The sequence below is a fragment of the Salvelinus fontinalis genome, chromosome 4 (assembly GCF_029448725.1).
Source record: "Salvelinus fontinalis isolate EN_2023a chromosome 4, ASM2944872v1, whole genome shotgun sequence".
Lineage (NCBI taxonomy): Eukaryota > Metazoa > Chordata > Actinopteri > Salmoniformes > Salmonidae > Salvelinus > Salvelinus fontinalis.
The window spans coordinates 48,789,914-48,811,396 of NC_074668.1; the positions used below are offsets into that span (position 1 = coordinate 48,789,914).

Below are 21,483 nucleotides of genomic sequence, written 5' to 3' on the forward strand. Positions count from 1 at the left end.
CGAGGTCCGGCGCGCTATCGACTGTGTCGCAAAACCATGCGGCAGAGTCGATTTCCGCGCTTATAAACCCAGGTTCGTTACACTGCTCCCTCCTTTCAAAGAGCGCGTCCGCGCGCTAGCTTGGGACTCTACGTCTTATAGGAACGCGCTCACCGGCCAGGCACACGCACTGTCGTGGATGCAAGGTCCGATCCCACTTCTGACACCAGTGTAATGAAACAGCAGGGAGCAGGTCTCGAACCCTCGACCTTCTAGCCCGAGGTCCAGCGCGGTGTGCCGCCAAAGCGTGCTCGTGCGGCAGAGTCGATTTCCGCGCTTATAAATCCATTGTCATTACATTATTTTTGAATTAACCCACTGCAAAATGTGAACGCTGGATCAGGTTGGGATACTGGCCCTTTAAATGGGCGTGTCCTCTCGTGTTTACGTTTTTAGAGTTTCTAAACCCAGAGACGCAACTTCGCAAGACTTCCGGGAACTGTTGAGAAACAGTCCAAACAGACCAGTCTGGGGTTTGGGGGTTGAGAAGTCAATGATATATATTAAATATTCTTCCTTAGCTGTTCATTTTCTCAAAATCTAAAGATACAACCTAGATTAGATCCGACGTCTTAAGTAGTTGAGCATGTTAGTACTCAAAGCTCGTGAAAGTGAAAAACTGAAACGTTTTCATTTTCGTCAAAAACAACGTTATATCGACGGAGTGCCGTTGATTTGACGGCCTGCACATGCGTAGTTTGGCACGAGACGACCGTTGTTGACCATGGCCTGTTTCTACATATGAGTTTAGTGAGCCAACGTCGCCATCACGTCGTCTACAAGTGTGCTCTGGGATTTATACTGAAGAAGCAGTTTTAGCCTATCTCCATAGTGTGCTGTCTTTGATTCGGTCATTGCTTTTTACGACTTGACTGACAGGGATGAAGAGGATAACAGCGCCCTCGTAGAGCAGCTTCACACAGTGGGATCAGTCCAGCGACGAGGGCAGAAAAGTGCGTGGCATTCTCTTCGGGTCTTCAACTTCCATTAACGGAATAAAAACTGCCATTGTATCTTGTTTTGCTTTGACAGACGTGATGAGTGGCAGGGTTGGCGACCTAAGTCCGAAGCAGGCTGAGGCATTGGAGGAGGTGAATTGCTGTACTGTACATTTCTGTATCTGTGTCGCATTTATTTATGTTTGACCTGACGATCTGACAGTCATGATGCTTATTGGAACTTTGAACCTACCTATCTTTTTCCACCACATGCATACAGACAGTGTTGGGTGCAATGTACGTTACAAGATATGATTATATGTAGAAACATGTCATGGCTACAATACGTTGTAACCTATTTATGTATTTTATCAAGCTTTTCCTTCTTAGGTTTCTCGGTAATACGGGTCAGTAAAGTTGATAGGTGGTTCCATCATTTTAATCACCTAACTGGGTAAAAAAAATATACCCTAGACCTATTATTAAATGAATTATCATGTTATTAATAATTCATTATTTATGTAATTGCAATTTACTGTCAAGAATTGAGTATATGTATCTCCCTTGAAAGGTTTGGTTCTAGTGTATGATTTTAGTTTAATTTCCTAAAATATATAACTATCTGAGATGTGAGTGGAAAAACTTATTGAATTTACTGTGACCAATGTGCTTTGTTTTAAGAGATGAACTCCACACAGAAGTCTGAAGCTTTCATGTGGCTTATAACAATTCATTTCACATGCTTGCTTCCATGTTTACCACTAAACCCATCATCACTAATACACCTATACCCCTTTTGGCCCTCTTGCTCTCTTTCTTTCTCTTGCTCTCGCTGCCCCTCTCTCTCTGCCACCCGGTTTTATCCTTGGGCAGTTTCGAGAGAGGATTCAGGATGTTCTTCCACTACTTCCTGCTCAGCATGACCACTTCCTGTTGCGCTGGCTCAGAGGTAAGGCAGACTAATTAACCGCCTGTTGCTTCACCACGGTGGGCTTGGAACTGGAATGATCTGTTCTGGTAGGAGAGCTGCAAGGCCATTAAGACCATGCTTGGGTAGGGTCAGACTCTCCAGTCCAGTCTAGCTCGGATAGATAGGCTTCTGAAGACGGTGATTATCATCTTTGATGGAAAAGTTGTTACACAGCAACAGATATTTCAGCTTCAACCAAACAATTCAACAGTTAAAACTCAATGGTTTTGCAAATAGAGAAGTTACCAACTGGTTTTAGAACGGTGACTGACCATGAGAATACAACACCTGCGTAGCTACAGTAAATGCTTTCAGTTGTGTGCGGTTGGGGTGGAAGGTGTTTGTAAGGTTTGAGAGAGAGGGCTATCTTTATAACTGGTATATAACTGTAATAACTTTTGAATACTTGGCTAATAGCTGGTTAACTTGGACATGAACAGTGTTAGAGCTTTTGTTAAAACTCTTCACACGGTTGCAAGTGACAGTTACAGGGCCAGAGAGAAAGAGAGAGGTCTGTGGTCCAGAGTTGATTAGTGGAATGACAGGTTGTAGTAACACAGCGAGTGAGAGGCAGGCGTTGTAAGGAATGCCTTGTTCTACATTGGAATAGATTGGACTCACGTAGGCTCTCTGAATCCTTATAATCTAGGACTAATCTAGGGCTAATTGCATTAAACCTGTAAAACAGTGACTCATGCATCTGTTATTAGTTATGGCATCTTAACATACACTTAGCCCTTCCACTGATGGTCTGTGTCTGTCAGGTTTTCATCTATAACTATTCTTATTCCATTTGTAATTAGAAAGAGCTTGTTACTATGTGTTGATCCCTGGCAGACCATAAAGGTCTAGTCTAATAATCAGAGCTGCACTCACTGCATAGAAATGTCTTAATGGTCGACTTTGGGCAAAAACACAAAAATAACGTCTTTAAGCTGTATAACTGATCAATGCACCATCATATCAGGTAATTCAATGCTTATAAACCAAACATATTTATGAATAAAATATTTGGCTACAGACGTGCAATTTCTTACTGATCTTTACAGCTTCAGTCCAAAAACAAATCCTTTGAAATGATGTCAACACATACTGGAAGAGTTACTGGCTAGCTACAATGACTAGCTTAGCTAACGAACTAGCTAGACTATATATACAAAAGTATGTGGACACCAATGTTCCAGGACTGCCGTTCAGAAGAAGAGATTGAACTTCACTGAGTTCTCCCCATTTGTTTGCACTATATAGATCAATGTTTTTTCTGTGATCGAATTAACATGATATCAGCCAATGCAACTGTAAAACAAATTCGATTGAGTCTGTGATTTTGTTGTAGGCAGAGCCATAGCGCAGTGGAGTAGAATTCTATTGGCAGAGGGAGCCCAAGAGTGTTCTTTCACCCACATGAGCGGTCTTTCACCCACGAGTGACTGTGCTTTTCAGATCAGATCAGAGCACATTTGTTGATATTCTTTGCTAGTTAGCGAGTTATTAGCCCAGTTATAGATAGGTATAGGCCAACAATGGGGAGTTCCTGCTACAATTTACAGTCACCTATTTGGCCCATGGTGTTACAGACCACAGAACTAGTAAATCATTAATTAATGTCAAGCCCATCATAATGTAAAAACATTTTTTTAAATGCAATGTAGGCCTGCATTAAACACCACATACAGTATAGTCTACTGTAGGCTATATCATAGAAATTAATACCTATTTCCATGTGAAAATGTTATGGGATTTACTTAGATGGTTTTGTTGGTAGGCCTACAATATGCTCAAATAGCAACAATAATAAGGGCCTCCTGAGTGGTTCAGCGGTCTAAGGCACTGCAGTGCTTGAGGTGTCACTACAACCCCGGGTTCGATCCCAGGCGGTGTCACAGCCGGCCGTGACCGGGAGACCCATGAGGCGGTGTACAATTGGCCCAGCATCGTCCAGGTTAAGGGAGGGTTTCACCGGCCGGGATTTCCTTGTCCCATCGCGCTCTAATGACTCATTGTGGCGGGCCGGCGCCTGCAAGCTGACTTCGGTCGCCAGCTGGACAGTGTTCCCTCCGACACATTGGAGCGGCTGGCTTCCGGGTTAAGCAAGCAGTGTGTCAGAAGCAGTGTAGCTTGGCAGAGTCATGCTTCGGAGGACGCATGGCTCTCGATCTTCACCTCTCCCGAGTCTGTAAGGGAGTTGCAGCGATGAGACATGCAATTGGGGAGAAACATGGCTAAAAGTACAAATATATATATATATATTGGCTACTGTCTAAAACTGTAAGGGTACAGCCATGTTTGGGCTAGGCCTGTTAGTTCCAGCGAGGGGAAATCTTAACACTACAGCATACAATGACATTCTAGATGATTCTGTGCTTCCAACTTTGTGGCAACAGTTTGGGGAAGGCCTTTTCCTGTTTCAGTATGACAATGCCTTTGTGCGCAAAGCGAGGTCCATACAGAAGTGGTTTGTCGAGATTGGTGTGGAACAACTTGACTGGCCTGCACAGTGCCCTGACCTCAACCCCATCGAACACCTTTGGGATGTATAGGAACGCTGACTGTGAGCCAGGCCTAATCGCCCAACATCAGTGCCGACCTCACTAATGATCTTGTGGCTGAATGGATTTCTGTTTTTTACTTTTAATACCTTTGCCAAAATTTCTAAAAACCTGTTTTTGCTTTGTCATTATGGGGTAGTGTGTGTAGATTGATGGGGGGGGGGGGGGGACTATTTTAACCATTTTTGAATCAGGCTGTAATGTAACAAAGTGAAAAAAGTCAACGGGTCTGAATACTTTCCAAATGCACTGTATATTATTTAGTAAATGTAAAGACAAGATTAAATTAAGAACAGTCTGATGGGTGACAATATTATCACTTGTGAATTATGTATTATCACTTGTGAATGATGCCCAGCATGTGAAGTAAGGCAAGAAACAGCACATACGTATTTTTACAACCTTTTCTAGTCATAGTCGCACACATCATGTAACCTAGCCCATAGGCCTATGTTTTGATAAGGTTTGTATCACAACTAAAGTGGCCAAATAACTCCAAATGTAGCATATAGATCTAGGACCCCTGGAACACTGTTAGAGAGCACATTGAAAGATGTGTCATTGCGCAATCGCATGTGAATACAGAGTTTTGACTGGCCATTATTTAAAAGAGGATCCTAGCTTTCTTGTGCTGCTATATTTTTTACTCAATTCTTAATGTTGCTAAATTCTTAAATTAAGCACAATAATCCACTTTACAACATGGCATACAAAGGCGCGTGAGTCTCAAGTTTGGGGAGGCACATTTTCACCATAAAAATGCACCTTTATAAGAAAGCATTCCATGCATCATCACATTTGCAAACTTGTGTAAGATTGCCTACTATTCATAATGTGATGAGTAGATTGAATAGTCATAATTTAGGCTACAAATATAACTCAATCACTGTTCGCAAAAAAAGACTTCACTGCATAGCTGAGCAACTATAGCATAGAGGAGGCCTAATTCCGATATGTTTCTTCTTTGCATGGGAAAAATGTGGTCTTTTATAAACACATTTCATAGAATATGACGTCCATCTAAACTGGTGGACAAAATTATTGTAAAAAAACTATGATAATGATAATTAGTGAATTTGCGCAGTTCGCACTCACTGGGGATATTACAGATGCTCTCTGCTGGTGCCAATAAGATAGGCTATACTGTTGTTTGCTCAATTAAGTTGAGAATTTTGTTAACTTAGACAGATTAGTCTTTTCATTGTCTTTTCTTTACAGCAATAACAGACAGTTGCAACTCAACAATAATCTGCCCAAATTGCGAGCGCGGCTTTTCCTTCCGACTGTAGGCAATACAATTTAAAACAATCCACAATATTTTTTGGAAAAATTAGCTAATGATCCTCTGTGGCCAAATCATGCTTTAGTATCCTATTTTGAATTATTTTATTTATTTTTGTATAGACAGGAGTAGGCTAATAACGCTATATAATTTTGGCAATATAATTCAATTTACTTTAGGAAAAGCTTTCCCTAGCCTTATGGATGTGCTGCCTAGCTTGCATATTAAAAACGTAACTCCAACCCTAGTCAGTGTTGATATTCTATGTCGGGTCGTGATTCATTGACGTTAAATAACAAAGCAACTGATTTGTTCCTTCCCCATTTCAACAGCCTCCCAGAATCTCCATCTGAGATTCCAAAAAATTGACCACTGCCTTCAGCAAATTATCTTCTAACCACTGATATAAAAAATGATTCTCAGATTCAGTGTGTCCTTTGAATAGTGTTAGTTTAAACAGCATATACAACCCAAATGTTTGCCCTCTCTCTATTGATTTCAATGTGATATCGATATAAGTGATTAACAAAATAGTGTTGCGTTTACCTTTCCCCGCAACCCACTTGAAACAAAATGCAACAATCCAAAATGTAGCTGGCTGTCTTCTACAAGGTGTCCTCTAAGCGGTGATATACATTTTATTCCCAGATTCCGTGTGTTTTGTCAGTAGTGTTAGTTTGAACAGGATGTGCAAACTGACTCCACCCATCTTGTTCGAATGATTTCAACGCAATATCGATATTAGTAATTGACAAATCAGTGTTGCATTTCTCTTTTCGTTTTGGTGACCCCCAAATCAAAATGCATCACTCAAAAATGTAGCTGACTGTCTTCAGTAGGTTGTCCTCTAACCAGGGATGGTAACAATATTTAGAATTTCGGTGTGGTTTTTTAGTTGTGTTAGTTTTAGCAGTGCATACAACCTGATTTTCACCCCTAATCGATATGAGTGATTTAATGCCACTTATCAAACCAACAGCGTTTTGATGCGTATGCAGTATATAAGGTGCTCGTTTAAAAAAAAATACAAGTAATATTATTACTAATGTGACACATGTACAGTGGGGTCCGAAATTATTGACACCCTTGATAAAGATGAGCAAAAAAATGACTGTATAAAATAAATAATTCCAAATACTGAGCTAAATTGTATGCTACATTTTTTTTGTGAAATTATATTATTTTATACTAATACAATTGCTCAGAGAAATAGATTTTGTTTAACAAGTAATACTATTTTTTATCAAAAAGGTAGGAGTCAAAATGATTGACATCCTTGTTTTCAATAGCTAATTTTGCGAGGATAACGGCACTGAGCCTTTAAAAAAAATGTTTTATGAGTTGGAGAACACATTGGGAGGGATCTTAGACCATTCCTCCATACAGAATCCTGTGCGTATGGACTGTCCACAGGTTATCAATTCCGGAGACTAAGATGGCCGTTGCAAAATTTAGATTTTCTGTCCAATTAACAATTTCTTTGTGGATTTTTATGTGTGTATATGTGTGCTTGGTGTTATTATATACACGCGCCCAAGACTAGTGAAGGCTCTATTTTCATTTCATCTGACCAAAGCACCGGTTACAATCCAAGGGCCAGTGCCGTTTAGCAAACTCAAGGCGTTTACATTTTTTGGGATGACATGAAAATAGGACTCTTTCTAATCAAATCAAATTGTATTGGTCACAAATACATATTTAGCAGATGTTATTGCGGGTGTAGCGGAATGCTCGTGTTTCTAGCTCCAGTAGTATCTAACAATTCACAACAATACAGATCAAATCTAAAAGTAAGGAATATAATTTTAAAAATATATAAATATTAGGATGAGCAATGTCGGAGTGGCATTGACTAGAATACAGTATATACACGTGAAATGAGTAAAATAGTATAAACATTATTAAAGTGGCCAGTGTTCCATTATTAACGTGACCAGTGATTCTATGTCTATGTACATAGGGCAGCAGCCTCTAAGGTGCAGGGTTGAGTAACCGGGTGGTAGCCGGCTAGTGATGGCTATTTAACAGCCTGAGGACCTTGAGATGGAGGCAGTTTTTCAGTCTCTTAGTCTCAGCTTTGATGCATCTGTACTGACCTCGTCTTCTGGATGATAGCGTGGTGAACAGGCTATGGCTCGGGTGGTTGATGTCCTTGATGATCTTTTTGGCTTTCTGTGACATCGGGTGCTGTAGTTGTCCTGGAGGGCAGGCAGTGTGCCCCCGGTGATGCGTTGGGCAGACCGCACCACCCTCTGGAGAGCCCTGCGGTTGTGGGTGGTGCAGTTGCCGTACGCGGGCGGGGCAGTTGTCGTATGCACATGTGGTCGGTTTGGCGTCAAAATGAGAATGCATGAGCAGTAAATAACCCTGTACCTATTGTAAAATATGCTTTGCTGCTTTGTCAGGGTTTCATCTCAGTTCAGTTGGTAATGGTCATTGATGTGTCTGTCTAGACCACTCTTCTTCAGCAGGTGTGACTGTCTGAATCCCAAATGACAACCTATTTCCTACAGTGGTTCCTCCTTTAAAAGTTGTGACCTTGCACCGTGGAACTTAGAGGTACCCAGCGTCACGGCGTCATTGCTCAGACCACAACTAGGGGGAGTTAGAGCACTCATTATGCATTTGGGTCCCAAGGTTTTTATATGACCAATGATATCGAGTGGTTTCAATGACAAATTTTGACGCGAGCCACCGTGCCTGGTGGTGTTCTTCAACAAAGATGGCTGACAAAACATTACGGTGGAACCAAATGTAAGTTGTTATAACGTCATAACGAGTCAAGCAAAACATTTACAATTGATAGGAATATGTTAGTTAATGTAGAGACAAACATTTGTGCGTATTTTTTTGTCATGAAGTTAATTTACGTTAATTGACTAGCTAACATTAGCCAGTGTTAGGAGAATGAATTTGTAATTCGTGTTTAATGTTTTAGGGACTCCTGAGAAAACCAGCAAAACAGGCTGTCGTCTTGTGAAACAGTGGATGTAAAGAATCTAGCTAACTAAAGCATTTACTGCAAATTGAATGTACAATTGTGTAAGCTTGCCTTGCAATGCAGCCGAAGTAACATAGCTAACTATTTATTTGCTTATTGTGTAGTGGAGGATAAAAATAACTGTATGCCTATGGATGTGTATCTAGCTACAGTGTGTAGCTGATCTGTGTATGGACCCTAAAACATTAGGTTCTGAACTAATATTCATTCCAATCTATAAACCTCAGCTATCGTAGTTGTTGTATCAAATTCAAGCCTGAATGAATTTGCTAGGTAGCGGGGTATGCGCTAATAGCGTTTCAATCGGTGACGTCACTCGCTCTGAGACCTTGAAGTAGTTGTTCCCCTTGCTCTGCAAGGGCTGTGGCTTTTGTGGAGCGATGGCTAACGATGCTTCAAGGCTGGCTGTTGTTGATGTGTGCAGAGGGTCCCTGGTTCGAGCCCAGGTAGGAGCGAGGAGAGGGGCGGAAGCAAAACTGTTACACGGGCACCATTTTAATTAGCAGAATCTCCTCTTTGTAATTATGTACGTCTGGGCAGCGAGCTCATTTGTCATCGATCACTAGACCAGAAATAGTCAGAAGTTTTTATTTTTTCCCTACTTTTTCATTACGCAGACATGAGCACAGTTGACAAGCATCGAGGTTACGGATGTTTACTTTCTACACAAGTTTTTTTCCCCAGTTTCGTCCGACGAACAGACTAGTGGGAAAATAAAAAGGGATACATTTTTTATGGAATTCTAAGCATCACTCCAGTCAAAACAGGCCCTGCGAACGTTTGATTCCATTAATAAGCTATGGGCTCACGCTAGTGTTCCAGTTTAGCCAACGTTCTTAAGCTGTTTTTCAGCCTTGGATGAATTTTGACTCGTTCTATTGTCGTAAGGACAGTGTAACTAACAAATTGTCAGCCAACATAACGTTGTAAGGTAACTTATTTGAAAAGTCATTACTTTATTATATTGAGTAGCAAGCTACCCCTTGGTCGTTAGGGCAAATCTGGTCTATAATAGGAGGGGGGTTTTGGGACAGAGCCACTGACTGACCACTGCTGTCAGCTGGCCACTTAATCACCTTAGCTATTAGAGTATTAGATAAGCTGCTTAGTGTCCTCTCTCCCTTCTGGGTCAGTACTGTACGGTGCTGCAGGGGAAGTCTGATGTAAGGTGTTGGCACACAGTGGAAGAAAGCCTCTGTCAGGCAACTGGCTGCTCTTAATCTCCATAAAAATCCCTAATGGAGGCTAGCTACAGTCTGTTGTTATGGTGATACCACCAGCCCTACCCTGCTCATTTACTGACACCCGGAGTGAGGAAGAAATTAGTCATGTCCAGATTTATAAAGAGAGATGAAATAAAAATTGCACAGCCACATGGCTGACTGAAAAGACTGCCATTTGGGACACAGCCAGTGTCTCACCGGTCAGATGTAAAACTGAAGACTCTTCTTATGAATGAAAAGGGGACTTGGGGTCATTTCCTGCTTGTTTGCTTGTGGTTAGTTATCTGATGTTCATGTTTATAACGTTAGTAGTGGAGGACCAAAATGCTCTGTGTTTCTCAAATAGAATGTCCTTCACATGTTACATGTTAAATAACAGCATACACACATACACAAAACCACCGTCAGCTTTGATCTATAACCATGGCGCCATGGATATTATTCACACCCACTCTCTCTCTCTCTCTCTCTCTCTCTCTCTCTCTCTCTCTCTCTCTCTTTCTCTTTCTCTTTCTCTTTCTCTTTCTCTCTCTCTTTCTCTCTCTCTCTCTCTCTCTCTCTCTCTCTCTCTCTCTCTCTCTCTCTCTCTCTCTCTCTCTCTCTCTCTCTCTCTCTCTCTCCATTTCTTCTCTCTCCCCTCTTTTCTCTCCCTTCACAGCCAGGAACTTCAATGTCAATAAGTCAGAAGCCATGCTTCGAAAGGTAGGCCTAACACTCCCCCTCTCCTTTCCTATGTTGCTATTGAAACATATATGACTAGTTCTGTTGTATATTGTCATTGCTACCATGAGAGTACCCCTGGTGTGACCAACAGTTTATCCAGCCAGTAATCTGAAATACTGTGGGGAAAAGCATGTGGGAAATATCAGGAATGTAGCCTAACCACAATACAATACAGGCGCTTTCAAAGAGTGGATTGCGTCACATGAAAGTGCTGCTTAAAAAACTGAAATACATCCATCACATTCATTTGATTTAACACCTTTGCCAAGCCAAGAATGCTACTGTAGGGGAGAGTGGGGTAATTAATGCCAAAGGGCTAATTGAGCCACCCCTTGTTTCTAGGAAACACAACATTAATCATGTGACCAAATATTTAGGAAGAGGTCATAATTGCATGGCATCTGTGAAGGAAGAAACCACATAGAAGTGGTAAGCAAGTTAAGTCCTAAACGGATTTTCACAAGTCCAATTACTTTGTTGTGTTATATGTTTCATGATGCTAATATCTAAACCAAGTAGATAGGTTTAAGACTGTTTTACACATCAGTTGGGGTCCTAAATATAGCATGATGTCCTAAACCTATATGAAAATGCATCCTTGTAGCTGTGTGGGCTAATTTAGTCATAATGGTTTCTTTGGGGTAAATTGTGCCATTTGGCCAGGGTCAAGTTGAGCCAATGGCACAACATACCCCATACAAATGATGATTACATTCAGTCAGTTTTATGCATAATATGAATAGTATTCTAGCAATTTTTCATGCATTTGAACTCAAGATATTGCATTTTTATGGTTACAGAGCAGACATTATCATGCCTCATGTATACAAACGTAAGACAAGCAGGGGTCGTCGACCTGTGCGAAAGAGAGGCTATGATAGAGTAGCAGAAGCACGTAAGGTCTTGTCTGATGACAAGACCTGAGCTTGTCAAGAATATCAAGAATCTCAGGGACCAGTTTAATGGGCTTAGTAGCCTCAAATGCATAGAACTTTCCTACGAATTGAGGCGGCTCAACTTACCCTGTCCCTATGCTCAATTTACCCCATACCCGTGGTAAGTTGTGCTAAGAGACCACTGTTTTTGGACAAGCTACATTTTCAAAACGGTTACGTTTACATAAATTCAGATTATTTGAGGGGATACACAACATCCTAAAATATATGTATGTCTTTGTTAGAAATAATACTATACTTCCCTTGACACAGCGAAAGTAATAAATTGCTCAACATACCCCACTCCCCTGTACGTCCATTATGTCATGTCATATTTTGTTAGGCGTGAGAGTGTTTGCCACAGTCTTACAGCACAACCAGCCTACACATCTTTACACATGTTATATTAGATTCGGGAGGTGTGGCCCAGAGGCCAGAGCCTATATTCATAAAGTAGGAGTGCTGTACTAGGATCAGGTCCCCTCTGTGCCTTCAGAAAGTATTCAGACCCCTTGACTTTTCCCCCAAAAATTGTGTTACAGCTTGAATTTAAAATTGATAAAATTGACATGTTTTGTTACTGGCCTACACACAATACCCTATAATGTCAAAGTGCAATTATGGTTTTTGAAAATTTTGCAAATTCATTGAAAAAAAAATGAAATGCCTTGAGTCAATAAGTATTCAACCCCTTTGTTATGTCAAGCTTAAATAATTTTCGGAGTAAAAATGTGCTTAACAAGTCACATAATAAGTTGCATGGGCTCACTCTGTGTGCAGTAATAGTGGTTAACATGATTTTTGAATGACTATCTTATCTATGTGCCCCACACATACAATTATCTGTAGTCCCTCAGTCGAGCAGTGAATTTCAAACACAGATACTACCACAAAGACCAGGGAGGTTTTCCAATGCCTCGCAAAGAAGGGCACCTATTGGTTTTTAAAAGCAGACATTGAATATCCCTTTGAGCATGGTGAAGTTACTAATTACACTTTAGATGGTGTGTCAATACCAGTCACTACAAAGATACGTGCGTTCTTTCTAACTCCGTTGCCATAGAGGAAGGACACCACTCAGGAATTTCACCATGAGGCCAATGGTGACTTTAAAACAGTTACAGAGTTTAATGGCTGAGGATAGATCAACAACATTGTAGTTATTCCACAATACTAACCTAATTGACAGAGTGAAAAGAAGGCAGACTGTACAGAATAAAAAATATTCCAAAACATGCATCTTGTTTGCAATAAGTCACGAAAGAAATACTGCAAAAAGCTATTCACTGTTTTTTCCTGAATACAAAGTGTTATGTTTGGGGGAAATCCAATACAACACATTACTGAGTACCACTCTCCATATTTTCCATATTGGTGGCAGCATCATGTGATGGGTATGCTTGTAATTGTTAAGGACTAGGGAGTTTTTCAGAATAAAAAAAGAAGCATAATGGAGCTAAGCACAGGCAAAATACTAGAGAAAAAACTGGTTCAGTCTGCTTTCCACCAGACACTGGGAGATGAACTCACCTTTCAGCATGACAATAACCCAAAATGGTTGTCTAGCAATGATCAACAACCAATTTGAGAGTGCTTGAAGAATTTTGACAAGAATAATCAGCAAATGTTCCCCAATCCAGGTGTGTAAAGCTCTTAGAGACTTACACAGAAAGAGTCAGAGCTATAATTGGTGCCAAAAAGTGCTGACTCAAGGGTGTGAATACTAACACTAAGTTTTAGAACACCTACTCATTCAAGGGCTTTTCTTTATTTTTACTATTTTCTACATTATTTTGGCAATTGAATGCTCACTATTTTTGGCTTTGGAATTTACATTAAAAAGCTCTAAAATCATTGTAACATCATTATTTTCATCACACATTTTTTATAATCAAAACGAAACTGAACCAACCTCAAAAAGCACTAATCAATCAGAACTAAGAAATGGGCCGGGGCTTCTGAACCCGGAATACAGCACTACTCTGGGCCTGTATTTTCAGAGTAAGAGTGCTGACAACAGTTTAGCCTTTTAGATTATTACAGTTGATATAAAACTTATACAGTGCCTTCAGAAAGTATTCATACCCCTTGACTTATTCCAGATTTTGATGTGTTACAGCCTGAATTCAAGACAGCTTTTAGAAATAGCTTTTAGAAATGTTTGAAAATGTATTGAAAAAGAAATGCAGAAAAATCTAATTTACATACACTACCGGTCAAAAGTTTTAGAACACCTACTCATTCAAGGGTTTTTCTTTATTTTTACTATATTCTACATTGTAGAATAATTCTACATTGTAGAATAATAGAAAACATCAAAACTATGAAATAACACATATGGAACCATGTAGTAACCAAAAAAGTGTTAAACAAATCAAAATATTAAATAACACACATGGACACTGTAAAGTCCATGGAGAATAAAAGCATCTCCTCCCAGCTGCCCACTGCTCTGAGGCTAGGAAACACTGTCACCACCGATAAATCCACTATAATTGAGAATTTCAATAAGCATTTCTCTACGGCTGGCCATGCTTTCCACCTGGCTACCCCTACCCCGGTCAACTGCCCGGCAGCCTCCACAGCAACCCGCCAAAGCCCCCACCATTTTTCCTTCACCCAAATCCAGATAGCTGATGTTCTGAAAGAGCTGCAAAATCTGCACCCCTACAAATCAGCCGGGCTAGACAATCTGGACCCTCTCTTTCTAAAATTATCTGCCGAAATTGTTGCAACCCTTATTACTAGCCTGTTCAACCTCTCTTTCGTATCGTCTGAGATTCCCAAAGATTGGAAAGCTGCCGCAGTCATCCCCCTCTTCAAAGGGGGAGACACTCTAGACCCAAACTGCTACAGACCTATATCTATCCTACCCTGTCTTTCTAAGGTCTTCGAAAGCCAAGTTAACAAACAGATTACCGACCATTTCGAATCCCACTGTACCTTCTCCGCTATGCAATCTGGTTTCAGAGCTGGTCATGGGTGCACCTCAGCCACGCTCAAGGTCCTAAACGACATCATAACCGCCATCGATAAGAGACATTACTGCGCAGCCGTATTCATCTACCTGGCCAAGGCTTTCGACTCTGTCAATCACCACATTCTTATTGGCAGACTCGGCAGCCTTGGTTTCTCAAATGATTGCCTCGCCTGGTTCCCCAACTACTTCTCTGATAGAGTTAAGTCTGTCAAATCGGAGGGCCTGTTGTCCGGACCTGTGGCAGTCTATGGGGGTGCCACAGGGTTCATTCCTCGGGCCGACTCTCTTCTCTGTATACATACATGATGTTGCTCTTGCTGCTGGTGATTCTCTGATACACCTCTACGCAGACAACACCATTCTGTATACTTCTGGCCCCTCTTTGGACACTGTCTTAACTAACCTCCAGACAAGCTTCAATGCCATACAACTCTCCTTCCGTGGCCTCCAACTGCTCTTAAACGCAAGTAAAACTAAATGCATGCTATTCAACCGATCACTGCCCGCACCTGCTCACCCGTCCAGCATCACTTCTCTGGACGGCTCTGACTTAGAATACGTGGACAACTACAAGTACCTAGGTGTCTGGTTAGACTGTAAACTCTCTTTCCAGACTCACATTTAAGCATCTCCAATCCAAAATGAAATCTAGAATCGGCTTCCTATTTCGCAACAAAGCATCCTTCACTCATGCTGCCAAACATACCCTCGTAAAACTGACCATCCTACCGATCCTCGACTTCGGTGATGTCATCTATAAAATAGCCTCCAACACTCTACTCAACAAACTGGATGCAGTCTATCACAGTGCCATCCGTTTTGTCACCAAAGACCCATACACTACCCACCATTGCGATATGTACGCTCTCGTTGGTTGGCCCTCGCTTCATACTCGTCGCCAAACCCACTGGCTACAGGTTATCTACAAGTCTCTGCTAGTTAAAGCCCCGCCTTATCTCACCATAGCAGCACCCACTCGTAGCACGCACTCCAGCAGGTATATCTCACTGGTCACCACCAAAGCCAATTCCTCCTCTGGTCGTCTTTCCTTCCAGTTCTCTGCTGCCAATGACTGGAACGAACTGCAAAAATCTCTGAAGCTGGAAACACTTATCTCCCTCACTAGCTTTAAGCACCAGCTGTCAGAGCAGCTCACAGATTACTGCACCTGTACATAGCCCATCTATATTTAGCCCAAACAACTACCTCTTCCCCTACTGTATTTATTTATTTATTTTGCTCCTTTGTACCCCATTATTTCTATTTCTACTTTGCACATTCTTCCACTGCAAATCTACCATTCCAGTGTTTTACTTGCTATATTGTATTTACCTCGCCACCATGGCCTTTTTTTCATTTACCTCCCTTACCTCACCTCATTTGCTCACATTGTATATAGACTTATTTTTCTACTGTATTATTGACTGTATGTTTGTCTTACTCCATGTGTAACTCTGTGTTGTTGTGTGTGTCGAACTGCTATGCTTTATCTCGGCCAGGTCGCAGTTGCAAATGAGAACTTGTTCTCAACTAGCCTACCTGGTTAAATAAAGGTGAAATAAAATAAATGTGTACAATTTTGGAAGAACACAACAAGATTCAACAACTGAGACATAACCTGAACAAGTTCCACAGACATGTTTTTTTATTTTTATTTTTATTTTTATTTTTTTTAAATTTTTATCCCATTTTCTCCCCAATTTTTCGTGGTATCCAATCGCTAGTAATTACTACCTTGTCTCATCGCTACAACTCCCGTACGGGCTCGGGAGAGACGAAGGTCGAAAGCCATGCGTCCTCCGAAGCACAACCCAACCAGCCGTACTGCTTCTTTAACACAGCGCGCCTCCAACCCGGAAGCCAGCCGCGCCAATGTGTCGGAGGAAACACCGTGTACCTGGCCCCCTTGGTTGGCGCGCACTGCGCCCGGCCCGCCACAGGAGTCGCTGGAGCGCGATGAGACAAGGATATCCCTACCGGCCAAACCCTCCCTACCCCGGACGACGCTATGCCAATTGTGCGTCGCCCCACGGACCTCCCGGTCGCGGCCGGCTGCGACAGAGCCTGGGCGCGAACCCAGAGACTCTGGTGGCGCAGTTAGCACTGCGATGCAGTGCCCTAGACCACTGCGCCACCCGGGAGGCCCCCTAGTTCCACAGACATGTTACTAACAGAAATGAAATAATGTGTCCCTGAACAAAGGGGGGGGGGGGGGTAAAAATCAAAAGTGTGGCCACCAGCTGCATTAATTAATGCAGTGCATCTCCTCCTCATGGGCTGCACCAGATTTGCCAGTTCTTGCTGTGAGATGTTCCCCCACTCTTCCACCAAGGCACCTGGAAGTTCCCAGACTATTCTGGGGGGGAATGGCCCTAGCCCTCACCCTCTGATCCAACAGGTCCCAGACGTGCTCAATGGGATTGAGATCCGGGCTCTTCACTGGCCATGGCAGAACACTGACATTCCTGTCTTGCAGGAAATCCCACACAGAAGAAGCAGTATGGCTGGTGGCATTGTCATGCTGGAGGGTCATGTCAGGATGAGCCTGCAGGAAGGGTACCACATGAGGGGGGAGAATGTCTTCCCTGTAACGCACAGCGTTGAGATTGCCTGCAATGACAACAAGCTCAGTCCGATGATGCTGTGACACACCTCCCCAGACCATGACGGACCCTCCACCTCCAAATTGATCCCGCTCCAGAGTACAGGCCTCGGTGTAAAGCTCATTCCTTCGACGATAATCGTGAATCCTAACATCACCCCTGGTGAGACAAAACCGCAACTCGTCAGTGAAGAGTGCTTTTTGCCAGTCCTGTCTGGTCCAGCGACGGTGGGTTTGTGCCCATAGGTGACTTTGTTGACGGTGATATCTGGTGAGGACCTGCCTTACAACAGGCCTATAAGCCCTCAGTCCAGCCTCTCTCAACCTATTGTGGACAGTCTGAGCACTGATGGAGGGATTATGCATTCCTGGTGTAACTCGGGCAGTTGTTGTTGCCATCCTGTACCTGTCAGATGTACCATCCTGTGTGATGTTCAGATGTACCGATCCTGTGCAGGTGTTGTTACACATGGTCTGCCACTGCGAGGATGATCAGCTGTCCGTCCTGTATCCCTGTAGCTCTGTCTTAGGCGTCTCACAGTACGGACATTGCAATTTATTGCCTTGGCCACATCTACAGTCCTCATGCCTCCTTGCAATATGCCTAAGGCACGTTCACGCAGATGAGCAGGGACCCTGGGCATCTTTTCTTTTGGTGTTTTTCAGAGTCAGTAGAAAGGCCTCTTTAGTGTCCTAAGTTTTCATAACTGTGACCTTATTTGCCTACCGTCTGTAAGCTGTTAGTGTCTTAACGACCGTTCCACGGGTGCATGTTCATTAATTGTTTATCTACTTTGAAGAACTAGTAAAAGGAAACTCAGCAAAAAAAGAAACGTCACTTTTTCAGGACCCTGTCTATCAAAGATAATTCGTAAAAATCAAGCATGGGAAACAGTGTTTAAACCCTTTACAATGAAGATCTGTGAAGTTATTTGGATTTTTACGAATTATCTTTGAAAGACAGTTTCTTTTTTTGCTGAGTTTAATTTGACTAGTTCTTCAAAGTAGATAAGGCATACTTTCGCGAACTTTCTCCGCCCCTCTCGTCGTTTGTTGTGTACATTCCACCCTCATGCAGTCTGTTTCTTTTACCTAATTTAGCAGACGTAAAAGTGTATCTGTCCAGAGATCTGTAGATAATGACGAGATGCTCATGTCTCCGCTCTAACAATGGGAGTCGTTGTCCCAAAGGCGGGAATGAAGGCAACAAGCTTAGTCCCAAAATAAGCCCATAGAATCGCATTGTGCTTATTTTAAATAGATTTTGTCAAGAATGAAGCTTCTCACTTTGCCTCTTCCTCTCTGATCCATCTGTCTGAGCCAGAAAAAAACTTTCATAATGGAATGTAGTCATTGTAGTTCATTACCACATTTCTGTTGTCAACTAGGTTTAATATTTGTTTAATGAAAACTACAAGTCCCTTCAGCCCAGTGTCCCACATAGTCCTTGACTTGATTTTTCTCGTGAATGGATACATTTTTCTCTGGAGAAACGGCGCAATGGGCTCACAAAAAAACACATAACTAAATGGAATTCAAGTAATTGAACCAATGATGGTCAATTAGTTGTTTAATAACCCCAAAAATGACGAAAGGTCAGTTAATTGCTCAGCTCTATCATTTCCTGAAGTGTGTAGTGTATCATCCCCTTTATGCTGATGGGGTATTTATGCAGGTATTGTCACACTTGCAGTCTAAACCTACTGACCCACTTAACTCACTATAGTCTCTGTTCTCCTGACACAAACAGTGTGTTTGTGTGCGTGAGAGAGAGAGAGAGATATTTCAATCCATTACATGTAAAACTATTGGAGCCATTCATGTTCTGTCATGCTTTATTTCCAGCACCTTGACTTCAGGAAACACATGAAAGCAGACACAATCACCACAGAATGGCAGCCTCCAGAGGTATGACAGTCTGTTATCACCCTTATTCAATTGACCTATTAGCAGAGTATATTTTTATATTTTTCGAGTATTAAAATATCAGATAGGCCTAAATACTGAAATAGTTGAAATTTGACTATATAATAGTGCCATGATATTAGTCTGTTACCATGGTGTTAATAGTGTGTTTCCATTGCATTTGTGTCCAGGTTATTGAGAAGTACCTGTCTGGTGGGATGTGCGGGTTCGACCGGGAGGGAAGCCCCATCTGGTGGGATGTCATCGGCCCTGTGGACCCTAAGGGCCTCTTCCTGTCTGCCTCTAAACAGGACTTCATCAAGTCTAAGATTAGAGACTGTGAGATGCTGCAGAAGGAGTGTGACCTGCAGTCTGAGAGGGTATGGGGAGGTTTCATTCATATAAATAGAATTATTAGAATGGGGATTCCAATTTAAATAAATGAGGCCACTATCTATGGTTTTCAGTACTGTATGTGGAGGGTCAGGAGTTTTACATGAACATACAGTATGTTTGAGAAGACCAGGAAAAACACCTGGCACCAACCTTACTGAGATTCTATACCACTAATGAAGTGTTCCTGTAGAATCTTTGTCATCCTTGTTGAAAACCCTACCGATGGTCACAGATGTGACATACACTATATATAGAAAATTAGGCTAATTCAGACCCATTACTGACAGGTGTGTAAAATTGAGCACACAGCCATGCAATCTCCATAGACAAACATTGGCAGTACAATGGCCTTACTGAAGAGCTCAGTGACTTTCAACGTGGCACCGTCATAGGATGACTCCTTTACAACAAGTCAGTTTGTCAAAATTCTTCCCTGCTAGAACTGCCCCGGTCAACTGTAAGTGCTGTTATTGTGAAGTGGAAATGTCTTGGAGCAACAACGGCTCAGCCGTGAAGTAGTAGGCTACACAAGCTCACAGAACGGGACCGCCAAGTGCTGAAGCGCGTAACTCATACAAATCGTCTGTCCTCGGTTGCAACACTCACTACCGAGTTCCAAACTGCTTCTGGAAGCAACATCAGCACAAAAACTGTTTATAGGGAGATTTATGAAATGGGTTTTCATTGCTGAGCAGCCGCACACAAGCATAAGTTCACCATGCGTAATGCCAAGCAGCGGCTAGAGTGGTGTAAAGCTCGCCGCCATTGGACTCTGGAGCAGTGGAAACACGTTCTCTGGAGTGATGAATAATGCTTCACCATCTGGCAGTCCGACGGACAAATCTGGGTTTGGCGGATGCCAGGAGAACGCTACCCTTCCGAATGCATAGTGCCAACTGTAAAGTTTGGTGGAGGAGGAATAGTGGTCTGGGGCTGTTTTTCAAATCAAATTTTATTGGTCACATACACATATTTAGCAGATGTTATTGCGGGTGTAGCAAAATGCTTGAATTCCTAGCTCCCACAGTGCAGTAGTATCTAACAATTCACAACAATACACACATCTAAAAGAAAAAGAATGGTATTAAGAAATATATAAATATTAGAACGAGCAATGTCGGAATTGCATAGACTAAAATACAGTATATACATATGAAATTAGTAAATCAGTATGTAAACATTATTAAAGAGACTAGTGTTCCCTTATTAAAGTGACCAGTGATTCCATATCTATGTACATAGGACAGCAGCCTCTAAGGTGCAGGGTTGAGTAACCAGTTGGTAGCCGGCTATTGATGGCTATTTAACAGTCTGATGGTCTTCAGATAGAAGCTGTTTTTCAGTCTCTCGGTGCCAGCTTTCATGCATCTGTACTGACCTCACCTTCTGGATGATAGTGGGGTGAACAGGTCGTGGCTTGGGTGGTTGATGTCCTTGATGATCTTTCCATCAGGAAGTCCAGTACCCAGTTTCATGGTTCGGGCTAGGACCCATAGTTCCAGTGAATGGAAATCTTAATCTTAATCTTAACCATCCAATGACATTCTAGATGATTCTGTGCTTCCAACTTTGTGTTAATAGTTTGCGGAAGGCTCTTTCCTGTTTCAGCATGACAATGCCCCCGTGCACAAAACATCTGATATATGGCTTTTTCTTTGCAACTCTGCCTAGAAGGCCAGCACCCTGGAGTCGCCTCTTCACTGTTGACGTTGAGACTGGTGTTTTGCGGGTACTATTTTTGAAGCTGCCAGTTGAGGACTTGTGAGGCGTCTGTTTCTAAAACTAGACACTCTAATGTACTTGTCCTCTTGCTCAGTTGTGCACTGGGGCCTCCCACTCCTCTTTCTATTCTGGTTAGAGCCGGGTGGCGCTGTTCTGTGAAGGGAGTAGTACATAGCGTTGAACAAGATCTTCAGTTTCTTGGCAATTTCTCGCATGAA

General features: G+C 42.1%; 1 protein-coding gene across 4 annotated transcripts in view; it reads left to right on the forward strand.

Annotated features, from left to right (window-relative positions):
* The first annotated feature begins 434 nt into the window (after positions 1–434).
* The window catches only part of LOC129853919 (SEC14-like protein 2), a 44,514-nt gene continuing 23,465 nt past the window's right edge, over positions 435–21,483 (forward strand). The window contains exons 1-6 of one of the 4 annotated variants that reach the window (XM_055920437.1): positions 438–992; positions 1,072–1,130; positions 1,851–1,926; positions 10,661–10,704; positions 19,088–19,150; positions 19,339–19,527. In XM_055920437.1, the coding sequence (XP_055776412.1) occupies positions 1,077–1,130; positions 1,851–1,926; positions 10,661–10,704; positions 19,088–19,150; positions 19,339–19,527 (426 nt within the window). In that variant the 5' untranslated portion in view covers positions 438–992; positions 1,072–1,076. Of the gene's footprint in view, positions 1,131–1,850; positions 1,927–10,660; positions 10,705–19,087; positions 19,151–19,338; positions 19,528–21,483 lie in introns of all 4 variants that reach the window. The other 3 variants (XM_055920438.1, XM_055920439.1, XM_055920440.1) reach the window with 3 other exon arrangements.